Below are 14,465 nucleotides of genomic sequence, written 5' to 3'. Positions count from 1 at the left end.
GGTCAACATCAGGCAAAATACAAAGAAATTCTACCTTTACATATTACTTTCATCTAAATATAGATGGAAGATAACACTGCCTTCATGCAAATAACTGAAAAAGATTAGGAAGAGCTTTTCTTTACACTTAGGTAGATGCAGGAAACTAAGGATCAAATTCTAAGGGACTTAATTAAACAATCTAATGCTAAAGCACAGCCATGACAGAAAATGCCTTTGGAACCAGATGCATCATACTACCGCTCTCCTGTTATTCCCACTACTGTATATTTTTATAATGAGTAATACTTAGTAATTGACAGTAATAACATCTAGTATGATCAAAAAAGGATTTAAAATATTTCTGAGTTTTGCAGCTGAAATCGTCAAAGGTACCACATCACATTTTGAGTTTAGATTTATCAGGAGTTTACTAGCATGAACAGCTGAAAATCCAACTCTTACTTTAAAAGGCATACCTTTACAGTTTAGCCAGCCGCCTGTCAGTTTGGCATGTGGTGAACTAACACGATTGCTGTAACAACAGGGGTTTTGGTGGTTCAACAAAAAACTTTTTAAAGAGAGAGTCCCATTAATACAGGGAGCCTAAACAATGATAAGAGGGGAATACCTTAAACTTTGAGTATGACAGTATTAGAAAAGAACACATAATTATGAGTAAAGGTGAACAGGAAGAGCTGTGTGGGTACAAACTGAGAAAAGATGAAACTTGCACTAATTGTACCCTGGGGACAGGACACTATAGGAAGTTTTACAATTAACTGTGGCCGCAGATGAAAGCAAACAGCTTAGGATCTTTGGCTACAGCTGAAGAAATTCTTCCTTCTATCTCCTTCTTCATCCATACATGAAAGAAGTTTTGACATAGCAAAGTATCAGATTATTAAAAGCAGCTACATGTAAGCAATACAGGCCATGAAAGTGTCAGCAGAAAGTAGTATCTTCTTCACCCTAGGCAGCAGCAGAAATTTCCATTGGCATAAAGCTGTAATTAGTTCTATTCAGACAATACAGCGTTGCTCTTCTTCACTCTTGACACTTTCCCATTGATCTTTTTTCTTTAGGTTCATTCTACCATATTGTTATTTTATGTTGGAATATCACATTACTCTGAGACCATGTGAGTAGCGATACTTTGAAGGCTAATCCAATTCCACAGGGAATGTAGCACACACTGTTTACTGTCTTGCTTCTTGTGGTGTGTACTGTTTTGAGACCAGCTTTTCAAAAATCTGTGTTATACTTCAGAGCATTTCCATTTTTCCCCACACTGATAATACTGGCGAGAGAAAAAATTTTCTTGTTAATACAGCAAATTCCTCTCTGAACAGAATCCAGTCACGCTCACTTAGTCAATCTTCAGATAGAGGAGTTAGATGATGTGAGGTCTAATATTCAGTTTCTAGAAGGGCAGAGTGCTTTATTTCTCCGCTTAGCTCCTGGTTCTCTTGCCTGGTCTGGAGCAGGACGGTTGTCATGTGTCCAAGCACAAATTTATGCTAGCACCTTTCCCACTTTCTTTCCAATTGAAACACAAGTGTAGAGAGATTGAATAAAATAGTTTGTTCAAGACAATAATACTGCTCAAGGATCATTATGTAGCAACAAGACAACTGATTCCATTGATTCTTTCACTTCTTTCCACGGTAAGTCTGAAAACGTGGGTAGTATGATTGATTGAAGCACCACACAAGGAACCACTGAGCAAAATTTGAAAAGCTGCTGTTTCAAACTGTGAAAGCTTTAACTGCAGGAATCCTACAGCATGACATAGCAGTGGCAAGAACAAGAGCTACAGTGCAGGAGTTGCCCTTGGTCAGAATGTGTCGTCTCTTTACTGCACGGATGCAGAGCTAGTAACAGAAAACAATAAGTAGCATTTTCCCTAGACTTATGACAGCAGAATATGAAAGTTCCAGCTGAACTTAAATCTGGCCTGGAGCAGAGATGGTTTCTTCTGTTAGGTGCTAGCTTTCACACATACATTTCTTTGTTGTAAAAGTGTAGTATGAAGTATCTGACATAGATGAATTTGTAAAAGTTTATTTTCTCCTGTTTCAATGTCTTGAATCCACGAATATTCTGAGGAAAGGTATAGCAGTAGGTATTCTGGTTGCCATGCCAAAGAGTGAACACAGAGGGATGTGAATGGCAGAGGAAGTTAAGCAGACAGATAAGGAGTGGATCACAATTTGAGACATTAATGATGAACTTCCAAGTCCAGCAAGAGACAGATGCAATAGCATCCAAGATTTATCTTCTGGTAGTTCTCCATAGCGGAATGAGTTATAAATGAAAGCTTTAAAGGTGAAAACAGTGGTTTCCACACCTAGAAGTGCTACTGTCAGTGTTTGTCTGCTGTCCAGCACATAATATGACAGTGCAGCAGTAACTTCTACACATGCCACTATTCTTCCCTTGTGCAACTCCTTTATGCAAAAACAAAACTAGACCCTCACCTTGTTTGGCAAATGGTAGTGTGCTCCATCTTCCCTATCCTTCATTTCCAGAGTCCTCAGAAAATCCAGTGGGGTAATAGGTCTTGCTGTATCAATTTCACCTTACTCTTTCATCTCAGAGTCCCACCTTCCTAAGCACAGTAACAGGCTCTAAACCTCCCCTAACATCCCTTTAGTTGTCCAAGTATTAGGCAGATTTCATAGGATGTGTTTGTTCAGGCAATGAACTGGTGTAAGTTTCTTCAGGGATTTGTTAGACCAAGAAAAATGCTGTTGGTCCAGTACTGTGTGCAAGTAGAAGCTGACACTCTGAACTGTATCCCTAATTTTAATCTCATCAGAATGTGAATTCGTGACATGGTCCTGCTTGCATCAAAAGATATGCAGGCAGTGCAGCAACCACACAGTTTCAGGGAAGTCAGAGATGTGCAAACACTGAAGTACATCAGCAATGATTCAACCACAGTTATTCACAAAATCTGTGTTTTTTTTTCTATTTATCCTCAAACACATGCATACCTCACACTAGACATATCTTGAGGATAAATTTATGCAGCACAGGTAATTTTTCATGCATTAATTTCTTCACAACATTAACTTCTTTTTTTTCTTCCCTGTATATAAAGCTTGCAAACCAAAACCTGTAAGGGAAGCTTATTTCTGCTGCATCAAAACATACTTTTAGAAAGGAGAGCAGAAAAACTATAAGTAAAATTAATAAATGTGATGTATAAATAATGATGAAAGTATGAACAACAACAACAAAAAAAACCTAGAAAAGTCCAGATCACCAAAGAATAATCACATAAAATTTGGTTTTTATGCTTTATGCTAGGATTTGAAATATCTTTGCTTTCAAGATAATAAACAGTAACTGTTTTGTTACTGAGAGTAAAAAAAATATGAGATAATAATCTGTTCTCTAATTTGACAGTATTACCTTCTTATTTTCAGTACTGTACAAACATTCACTAAAAAGAGCTGCTACAGGAATTACTTCATCTTGACAGATTAGAATAAGATAGTCTCAAGGATGTGCTATGGGTCTTCTGTCTATGTGTTGTGTTTACATATGCATTACAAGTGTGTGCATATATCTGTACATAAGCTATGTAATATAGAGTAATAGAGGACACCTTTCTGCTTCATAAATAACTCTTCTCATGCTTAATGTCCAGTGAGAAGTAGAACACAACACGCAAGATTACAAGTCATGCTTCTGCCTTTGAAAGTTAGAAAACTGCCTTGTGGTAAAGAAAATATGAAAAAACAACAAATACACCGATAACTATAAAATTGATATAAATAGTGTTTAACAAAATAATTACTGGAACACTTTATTGAAATATACAACTGAAGAATATAAAAAGAAGTTTACCTGTACAAATATTCCTGAATCATTTTTGAAATAAACCGAGTAGTATCGTATATTTCCATTAGGCTTTTGGGGAGGAGACCAGAATAGCATTATTGATGTGGAAGTAAGGTTTTTGTACACAATATCTTTTGGTGGATCACCTGGAGCTGGAAATATGTTAAGTTTTAGCATACCTAACAGAAATTTTTATACATTATAGTACTCATGAAAAAAACCAGTACAGATTTGACAACATCCTATGTCAAATTAAATGTATTCCTGAATGTGTTATAAGAACTGCTTTGGAAATGATAAAGCAAAACAGAAACTGCAAACAGAATTTTAAAACACAATTCTTTAGACACGTTTTTATTTAGGTGCAGAAGCACACAGAAACTTTTGTCATAAAGAATTTGTCCTGTACTTATTGGTTTGCGTGCATGGGAAGTCTACACTGTGCATGCACACAAATTAGTGACAGAATTTTGACACTATATAACTAATTCATAAAAATAAAAGTTGAACAAGTTAGTCCTCTAAGCTCCAAATACAGTTAATAGGGAAAAAAAAAAAAAGGGATTTCACAGAATCACAGATTTGTAAGGGTTGGAAGGGACCATTGAGTCCAACTCCCCTGTAAAGCAGGCTCCCTACAGCAGGCTGCATGGGTAGGCATCCAGAAGGGTATTGAATATTTTCAGAGATGGAGAATTCACAACTCCCCTGGGCAGCCTGTTCCAGCGCTCTGTCACCCCTACTGTGAAGAAGTTCCTTTGCATATTCGTGTGGAACTTATGCTCCAGTTTATGCTCACTTCCCCTTGTCCTGTTCCCACAGAAAACCTAAATTAAAAGCCCCTTTCTCTCTTTTATGAGTTTAGATTCACAGTTCTTGTAGGCTAACCAGATACTTAAGTTTGGGTGGCTTGATCATTTCTTCTTGTTTGCTCTTTCCTCAGCCTATTCAATATGCAGGAAGGACATGTAAATATTCTTCAACTGGAATCTTCTCCTATCTTGTAAGGAATATGGTCTTTGTCAGTATCATAGAAATGCAGGAGGCTCAAACTCAGTTCCTTACATCAGCTTAAGGGAATTTACATCTACAGTTCTGGCCAAGTATGAAAGCGTTCTACACAAATGCAGTAGAGCACTCAACACTGTAGTGTTCTTTTGTTTTGGGCTGTTCTATTTTGTATAATATATGAAAACATTAATTGGAAGAGAAACTCCAAGATCCATACCTTAAACTTCTGGCCTAAAATGTCAGTTCATATTTCCAAAACAGCATTAGTAGCAAAGGCTGGGAAAAACCTACAACCAAGTGTTTTAAAAACTCTTTTAAACTATGACTCTGATATAAACTAGTCCTGCTATTGATTGTTGAGAAATTTATCTGTGTATGATAGTTCTGAAATATGCCTGTGTACTATGCCTATAGAATACATTGTATCAATATGCTTGGTTGGAAAACCAGAAACTATTAAAAAAAAATCAAAGCACTATATGCAATATGATCATGTAAAGAAGTGATTTGCCATTGTGGAAATCATTAAAAGAAAGAAAACAAGCAAATTGTTGCACAGATTTCATTTTTTTAGCTCAAACCCCCTCAAGATCATGAATGTGACTGTGCGGAGCACTTTTCCTATTAGAACTTATGTCAGAGAATGGTAGAGAAAACAGCTATTAAAATATATTAAATATTTTTATAATGATAGAAAATTAAGGTGAATGAAATCAAACATTCATATTACACATAAGCTTACCTCCTTCAGAAGTTCTGAATATTACAGTATCACTTTTTATGTTGCCATCGCCAAATCTTGTACTTGCTGCTACATACGCACTATACTCAGAGTTATTTTCCAGATCTGTGAACTCCAGTGATGTTTCTGTTACATTAACACTCCTTTTTGACATTTTATTCCTGAAGAAAAAATACTTTATTAATTATTTATGCATGAATACAACTGTGGCATATGATATCAAATAGAAAAATGTAATCTTGTGACAAATATATATAATTTAGGCTTTAGGGAAGATCTTGATGAAAAGCTCACTTTTGTGTTTTTGTATCTCAATGGAGCTCTTAATTTCATTTAAAAACAAAGCACAACAGAAAAACATATGTAAATTACATTAGCGAAGAAGATTATTATATGGAATATCAAGGAATAGCATGTCCATCCTGTAATTACTGTCAAGTGTGGTATCCCTGGGAAGGACACACTAGGGCATAACTAAACTGTCTCCCTAGACAGAAATAGCGAAATATAAAAAGATTATAGCAAGGGAGCATGCCCTACTGTGACTCTGTGAAATTGGTCAGAAGGCTGAAGTTATAAATGGAATAATAGAAGATGATATGGAACAGGAATTAGCTGGTGCTGAGTTAATTCTGGTGGAATGTAGCAGGGGATCAGAATGGAACTCTAGTCAGGTCAAAACCAGCCTAGAATGACTATAAGATGTAACATTAATAAAACGCTGGTATTAGCATAGGTATGAAATGATTATCAGAAAGTAAAATAAGATACAGGAACAACTACCTTGAGTTTTAAAATTCTGTTATTTAATATTTTATGAAAACCTAGCACAGAAAAGGCTAGCTAATATTCCATTCCTGAAAACAGTTTTGAATCAATAGATGCCCTGTGCCTCTAATGGAATTTCACAGGAGAATTACAATTTGAAAAGTTCAAAGAAAAAAAATAAAAAGGCTCATCTTTTCTTGGGAAATAGTCTTGATAGCAGAAAATGTTACTAACATTTACATTATTCTCAAAGTTCTGAGAGTCTGAGTAGTCTGTAAAGAGATATGAAACATTGCCATTACAGTTACGAGATTCTGTATGAAGAAAAGACATACTTTCTTGGATCTTTGCCCATTATATTCTTAGTGTGGAAAAATGTAGCTGGTTATAACTTAAGTCCGAAGAAAACTTACAGCTTATTGCTGCAAACACTTCTACTCTGAGTAACTGCATTCTCATAACATCTCCCCAGCTAGGTCATAGATAAGAAGTAATCTGGAGCTTGGAGCATTTCAATAAAAGCTGATTTTCTTTTTGGAAAGCAACAGAGACTGCAATCAAAACAATAAGAAAACACTGACAAAGTGGATGCAGGCTTCACAGACAATGAGAAAAAAAAAGTTGAGAAAGTAGCCGAGGAATTTTAAGACCTAAGTTCAAGTGACAAACTGAGTCAGAAAACTGAGAAATGGCATACTTGAAAAAGACGGATACTGCACTCTTAAGTAGATTTAGTCAGTAATTATCTTACACCAATTTATTGAATGGGAGAACAACAATTTTCAAGTCTGAAATACTTCCTTGAAAGAACTAAGGTACTCCTAACTCAGAAAAATGCTAATAGCTCCTGTCAAGTTCAGCAGTAATCCTTGAAAGATGATAAAAATGAGAACGTTACTTTTTATGTTCTAGTATTTGCAAATTGTTATCCTCAAATCTCTAAATTTACCAATTTTTCTGTACCTGTTGCAATGTATTTAAGAAAAAGAACATTTATTTAGCATCAGTATTAGCTTCTTCCTTCTTTATTAAGGAAATCCGAGAACAACAATCTCCCAAGTAAAATACTGGATACCCTGAAAAGCAGCAACTATTGCACAGCACTTTGCCATGTCAAATCTCACCTTGCAATGCACTGGATGAAATCACATAGCTAATTCCATTAAATATGTAAAATGTAAAAAAGAAAAAAAGTGAAGTTGTGAGAAGTTATGAGCAAGTTTCTTGCCACAAGATGACACCTAATGCCTGTCTAATTTTAGATATGGCACGGTAAGGACAGATAAGACACAGCAAGGAGAATAAGGAGGGAAAATGGACAAAGGTTATTTCAAAAAGTTACATGATTGCTTAAATGAGATATTTGGTGAGGTGGTTCAATGGAATGATGGTTTTTAATAACCAATTCTTACTTACTTATCACAACAAAACTAGTAAGCTTTTAGATAATATAAGGCTGTAAATGCTATAACCTCAAAACCTTTGAACACAATCTGTAACAAAATGATAATTCATATTATGAAGTAACACATTCCTGGATGTAAGATAGGCATTAATTCATCTTTTTTTTTTTTGTGGTAGAAGAGCACATGACATTGCAAGCATAGTAGAAGGAACAAGACAGGCCAAATTTAACTCTTCTTGAAAAATGACTGCTTCCTGTTCATCTGAGGAGTGACTTAGCTAGAAGTGATAACATAATAAATAAATAAATAAATATCAATAGAAATCAAGGCCAAGTTCTACCCCAGACTACAGCCACACTGAAATAGTAAATGTAAGGTCAATAATATTACATTTATAAAGACTGGTAATTTGCACGCACAATTCAGATACCATAAGGTGGACTTCTTTATAATTTTCTCACAGTGTCTTTTGCAGTGGCAATAGAGTGGTACAGTGTAAGCGCAATTGTTAAAAGTAATGAACAACAAACTCTTCTTAATCCTAGAAGTTATATATAGATCTTTGAAGATCTAGCACATCACTAGACTGAACTATGTTATGCATGAAACAGCACAGAACCTGTAAGTTTTAAAATACCAAAATAATAAGGTTAGAAAAGATCCCAGGATTAATGAGAAAAAAAAAATGCATGGAAGCAGAAAGGACAGAAGAGAAAACAATACAGTAAATAAAAAACATATGTTAAAAATTCTATGCTACAAATGTAATACATACAAAATACAACATTAAGGATAACTGATAGTACATACTACTGTGATAGAACATATTGTTGTGACTCTTGAGTTCTTATGTCATTTAGATGGTTGCTAGAAGAGCTCTCAGATTTCTTTCATGCACTTTCAACAAAAGAAATCTATTTTACATCTATTTCAGATCTTTCCATTTTAGGATGAGCCAGTGCCCTGCCTCAAAACAGGCCCATTCAGTATAGAATGAAAATCACCACAATCTAAATCAAATTTTAATTTACATTGGGAAAAAAAACTGTCATTAAACAAACAACAAAAACAAAACAGAAAAAGCTTGAAAAAATTTAATACTCTAAATTTCAGCTACCAAATTATATCTGAATTTGTGTACACAAAAGTCTAAGTGTTGGATGAATATGCATTCACCAAAAACATGTAATCAACATATTGTGTAAGAAAACCCCAACATTCCTGCTAGGTTACAGATTAATATTTATCCTCAGAACTATTTCCAGGAAATCTTACCAGACATAAACTGTGTAATAGAGGATAATTCCATTTGGCTCCAGTGGAGGTTTCCATGACAACTTCACAGTGACACCCGACAACTGTTTTACTGAGAGGGATTCTGGAGGCGAACTAGGAGCTATGAAACGAGAGAATGGGACACAACATCTTGGTAAACAGCAAAGATCTATGGGATATGCAACATCCTTACATAGGGCAGTAATTATTTTGTGATGGAAAATTAACTTTGTACTACACCAGCACAGTATCCATCAACTAACGTTATAGCACAGTTTCATTTCCTTTTTGTGAGAGATGATAAAAGAAGATTTTGCATGGTGGTGTTTGAACATCTGTTTCTGTGATTCAATGGAAAAAGTACTTCATGAGAAAACAGAGTATCGGGTAGGTCACAGTGATTCACCTACTGCCCGAGTACATTGCTGTAATGTTTTTTTCTTCCAATAAAAGCAAGAGCTTTATAGGTATGGACACGTGTAAAATACAGCAAAATAGTTCCCCTGAGGGAAAAGAGGTGCTGGAAATAATTATATGTGGAAAAATCGATAAGCATGGCACTGAGTGATGATAAAATGTGGGATAATAAACAGTGGTACAATCTAGTCCCTCCATCCAATAAGGATCACATTCATACATTTTGTGTGTCACAAGGGCAAGAAAAAAGATGGACATTATCTGGGACCAGTCAAATTCATGTTAAGATGAACTTTAAATAACACCATGTAACAATTTTGTAGGGAAATGATAAATTAGTGAAAATGTTGGATTGTGTTTAATTTCATTCCAGCTGAAGCACTCTGAAGTTCATATAAGTATTGCTGAAGAAATATGTACCAATGGAAGCACTAGCGATAATGCTTTGTATTAGCATGCTATTGAGAAGTAAACCTTGATTCACAGATAGTAGTAGTACTAAGTAGAATGACTTTTGTTCTTCTCAAATTAAACCAAAAAAGCATCATGTACTAAAAATTCAAGTCATAATTGCAGTCATGCATGGAAATTGAGAATAAGAGCATAGTTATTAGCACATCTATGAAACATTTGGTCTGAAACTTGGAACACTATGTTCCTGTGAATAAAGCACATGTGGTGTATTATAAATACTGTTACTCAGTTGTTGTTCTTTCTCTATCTTAGAAGTTGGCATAAAAGTTTTAGAGCTCTGTACACTTAAAAAAAATATTTTTAACAAACAAAGGCTGCCAGTGAGTGTCTGTATTTAGAAGCAAAAATGGTGACAGCTGTATTTAGTATTTTACTTGTATTACCATCAGTGGTTCTATAATACAAGACCTATGAAATAATGAATGTCGTATCTTTTTGTCCAGTTCATATTGAATTTCTTATTCAGGGGATGTTTCTTGCTGAAAGACAGAATTGGTATTGCTCTAAATAAAAATACTCTTAGTAAAAGATGGATTTATCCAAATTAGCTACTTGCTAACATTTATTACTGATGGCACTTATGTAAGGACATTAGCACCTGGGAGATGTGCAAAGACCCATTATTGTCAAAAACCAGTGCTCCATAAAACATGGAATGAGATTTAATTTAGGAATGCATGGTGCAACACTTATGGCAATGCAGCTTTAATATTTGTGTTCTTAGTGTCTTCCTCCCTTTATAAACACACACATGCACACACACACAGAAAGTGAACGGTTGAATGCATAGCTAGATGGATATTAATAGAGTTATAATTATAAAAACATTTCTAAAACCTACATAGATATGACATGATTGAAATAGTTTGGGACTACAAGCAGAAAATGATACATCACGACTTCTCTTCTGACTTACCATCCTCATCAGTCAGTATATGCAGAGGTGCACTACGAAGACCCTCTCCCAACACAGTACTAGCAGACACTTCTATCATATATTCTGTATATTTCTTCAAATCTAAATGAAGAAGAGTAGTTCAGCAAACCAAACATTCTGGGAGAGAACCTTCTATTAATCAAAAAAAAGTTGAGATTATATGTCACAAGGAGAAGTTCTGAAGTGCTGAAGAGGCCTATCACTTGTGCCTTTGGAGATTAAAATGAGCATTAGGAGAATCTGAACATAAAATATTCTGCCTGAACCATAGAAGGGGTAAAGTTCTAATTACCAGTTCAAATCATATCCTGAGTTGGGAGAGACACACACATATCATCAACTCCAACCACTGCCTGCACACAGTGCTACCCAAAATCAAAACCTGTGAGAGCACTGTTCAAACACTTCTTGAATGGTGGTGGGCACAGCTGTGCCCACCACCCTCTGGTGAAGAGCTTTCTCCTAAAGCCCGACTCAACCCTCCCCTGGCGCAGCTCCATGTCGCACCCTCAGGTCCTGTTGCTGGAGATCAGAGCTCAGCATTGCCCCTCCACTCTCCTCATGAGGAGCTGCAGGAAGCAATGAGGCCTCCCCTCAGCCTTCCTTTCCCTGGGCTGAACAAACCTCATATGTTTTGCCCTCTAGATCATTTTATACTTCCTATTTCTGGAATGCTTAGATGTTTGTCCTTAGCACTACTTTGAAAATTTGCTGGTTAAGGTATTGAGTAGCCAGCATTAGCTGCTCCTCAATAGAGAAGGCTAATGCATAATAATGACTGAACAAATCAAAAGATGGAAAGTTGAGTGAAAAGGAAAGTATTATATTGATACTAAAATTAGTGATCTCAGTACTTACTTTGTCACAGTGATAAGCATGCCAAAAAAATCTACTGGATTTCCTCATAATTTAAATGTCAAAACACAGTAAGAGGCATGTTAGATTGTATACCAAGCACAGTCCATTCCACAGCATTACTATAGGGCACAACTGGCTACTTCTCAGACAAGCGGTGCCTAATTATATAAGGACAAGAATGATCCATTCAGTGAATCAATTGCCCCAGATCAGTTGGTCCATTGAGCCCCTCTCAGAACAAGTTACAGTTGCCTTAAGATTCATATCATTATGTACTAGCCTGTAATACGTAGTACCAGATGAGTGGTGTTTATAACTCTTTCCTCAGTTCCATTAGTCCTCTTGAGATATATTGTGTAGGTCTGTATGATGCCATTGGGGATGGATGGTGGAAAAAATGACAGCTCAATTTCAGTGGATGAGACGTTCCAATAAGTTATGTTTTCTGGTGCAGAACCGGGAACTAGAAGATGAAATTTAGACTTGTAAAAGATTCCAGACAGTTATATTGATTTCTTAAGCATTTTCTTAAATTGATTAAATGTAAACAATTTTATTTTTATCTTTTATTTTTCTTTGTTGTTGTTTTGCTAAAATAAATTTCAAAAGAGGCAGTATCCAGAAAGGGAATAAATGCCACTAGAGGCAGTGGAATCAGCCCCCAGTTTTGCTTAATTTCTTGTTGGAATAGTTTTGGACACATCAACGCTTGATTAGGTTGTGGTTAACTAAAAATGCTTCATTTTCCAGCTCCTCCTTTATTTTTATTCTTCTCATCTCAAAAGTTTTTTTTGCATTCTCTGTCAAAGGCAGCCGGAATTCAATTTTTTCTTCTGAGTATCAGGAGAACTAGGCACTGGTAAAAGGCTTGAAAATGAAACTTCTAGAAAAGATATATGTCTAAATTAAAAAGAACGATAAAAAACACCTAAAGATAAATACGCTAAATCAGTTGGGCAGATACATATCTATCATACCTGTCTAAAAACCAAACAACAAAACCAAGTAAACAAATCCCACAACAACAACAACAAAGTGCCACAAAATCAGTACAAGTGCTCTTGTGCTTCTATTTTGAGTTCAATCTCATGAACTCTTAAAACTAGGTGTCTGTGTTCTCATTCTGTATGAGTTCTGTTTGGCAGCTCTGGACCACAACTACTTCACACATTGAAAATCAAATTTCATTTCAGAAACGAGTTCACAGTAATAACCACCATGTCTTAACAATCAAGAAGATACTGCATATGACTCACACTTTTTTGAGATAGAACACTTTTTTGAGATAGAACACTACAATCATGTCTTTCCTCACTGAAAACAGTCTAATGAACAGAACACATTTAACTCCAGATCTAACTCTAGGTATTGACAAAGTACCCAGTTGTCTGAGGCAGTAAATTAGTCAATATCAAAAAGCCTCAGAAAAGTACAAGTGTCATACCAGATCTACATAAATATGATTGAGTCCTGAAGGAAACCAGCCACTTTCCATTCCTACAGCTTAACTCAAACATCTGTTCTCTGTGTCATCCATATTTCTCAGAATTTTTCCCAGTGCACTTCCTGTTTAGCTCCCCTGAAAAGCTTATGACCCTCCCTCTTTAATTTATATTCCTTCCTTTCTCTACATTATCTTATCTTACAGTCTACTTAAGTCTATATATGCCTTGTTCTATAGCTTTTTAATATTCATCCTTTCTTCCCAATTTTCACTTGCTCTTTTGATTGGAAAGATTTAATCGACTTTAATCTTCTGCTATTTTATTTGTGCATTGTCCAAAATATTTCCAGCAACAAACTCAACTAGTACAAAATAGCACCTTATCGGTTAATCCTGATATATTTCTTTAACGATTAGAATTGATTTCTTAGAAAATTTCAGTTCATAAATTGTATTTCCAGTCAATTTCACATTTTGAAACCCTACTTCCCTATAAAACATTATTTTCTTGCAAAATACAAGAAATACTTGAGGACAAATAGTAAAATATATAAGATCCTGAGACATACGTATTCAAATTGTGTTTTTTTTTAACTTCTTAATCAATCATACTATTTCCTTATGCTTGTTTTGTATATACAAGAGAAAAAAAAAGAGTATTCGAAGTTTCTGCTTTTCAAAACAAAAACCTACTTTTAAAATAAATTAACAAATTAACACAGACTTCCAAGCATCAAATGCCACCATAAAGCACTTGTCAGAAAAAAAATCAGTAGTTTTCCCAAAAATTATATACTCACCAGTTTCAGAAGTTCTCACCAGAAGTGGGAAAGATGACTGATTCCCATGGCCAAGTCTAGTGAATGCCCTTACTGAGATGTTGTAGAGAGTATATGGCATCATTTCAGTAAGTGATATATTCGTATACGACGTGTTCCTCACAAATAAATCACTGGAATCACTGTATAGAACTTCATAGTGAGTTATGAGACCATTAGGCTGCTCAGGTGGTGACCATTTCAGGTTTATCTCTGTTGCAGTTACATTTATTATCTCTACATTTTGGGGTGGGGAGTCTGGTTCTGCAGTACAGAAATCAAAGAACAACAACAACAACAAAAAGTCTGAGACATTCAGTTAATTATAATAGAATATAAGACCAATCTGATAAACCAATTGGATTATTACTAAATTTCTGTATTTTTAACTTTCCACTAAAAAAAGTAGACAACTTTTTATATCAGTACAACTTCCTTTGTCTATTGCTTTCATTCAGACTGATCCTCTCACTGTTTTCCTCTA

General features: G+C 35.3%; 1 protein-coding gene across 1 annotated transcript in view; it reads right to left on the bottom strand.

Moving 5' to 3' along the window:
- Positions 1–14,465, bottom strand: part of PTPRQ (protein tyrosine phosphatase receptor type Q) — a 100,172-nt gene that overhangs the window by 58,054 nt on the left and 27,653 nt on the right. Inside the window, exons 14-19 of the mRNA XM_032443733.1 lie at positions 13,964–14,245; positions 12,000–12,182; positions 10,841–10,942; positions 9,034–9,154; positions 5,585–5,745; positions 3,838–3,983 (exon numbers count right to left, since the gene is read on the bottom strand). Coding sequence (XP_032299624.1) covers positions 3,838–3,983; positions 5,585–5,745; positions 9,034–9,154; positions 10,841–10,942; positions 12,000–12,182; positions 13,964–14,245 — 995 coding nt within the window. The remainder of the gene's footprint in view (positions 1–3,837; positions 3,984–5,584; positions 5,746–9,033; positions 9,155–10,840; positions 10,943–11,999; positions 12,183–13,963; positions 14,246–14,465) is intronic.

The sequence above is a fragment of the Coturnix japonica genome, chromosome 1 (assembly GCF_001577835.2).
Source record: "Coturnix japonica isolate 7356 chromosome 1, Coturnix japonica 2.1, whole genome shotgun sequence".
NCBI lineage: Eukaryota > Metazoa > Chordata > Aves > Galliformes > Phasianidae > Coturnix > Coturnix japonica.
Note: the sequence above shows the minus strand (reverse complement) of the source record. Positions and strands in the feature narration are given on the sequence as shown.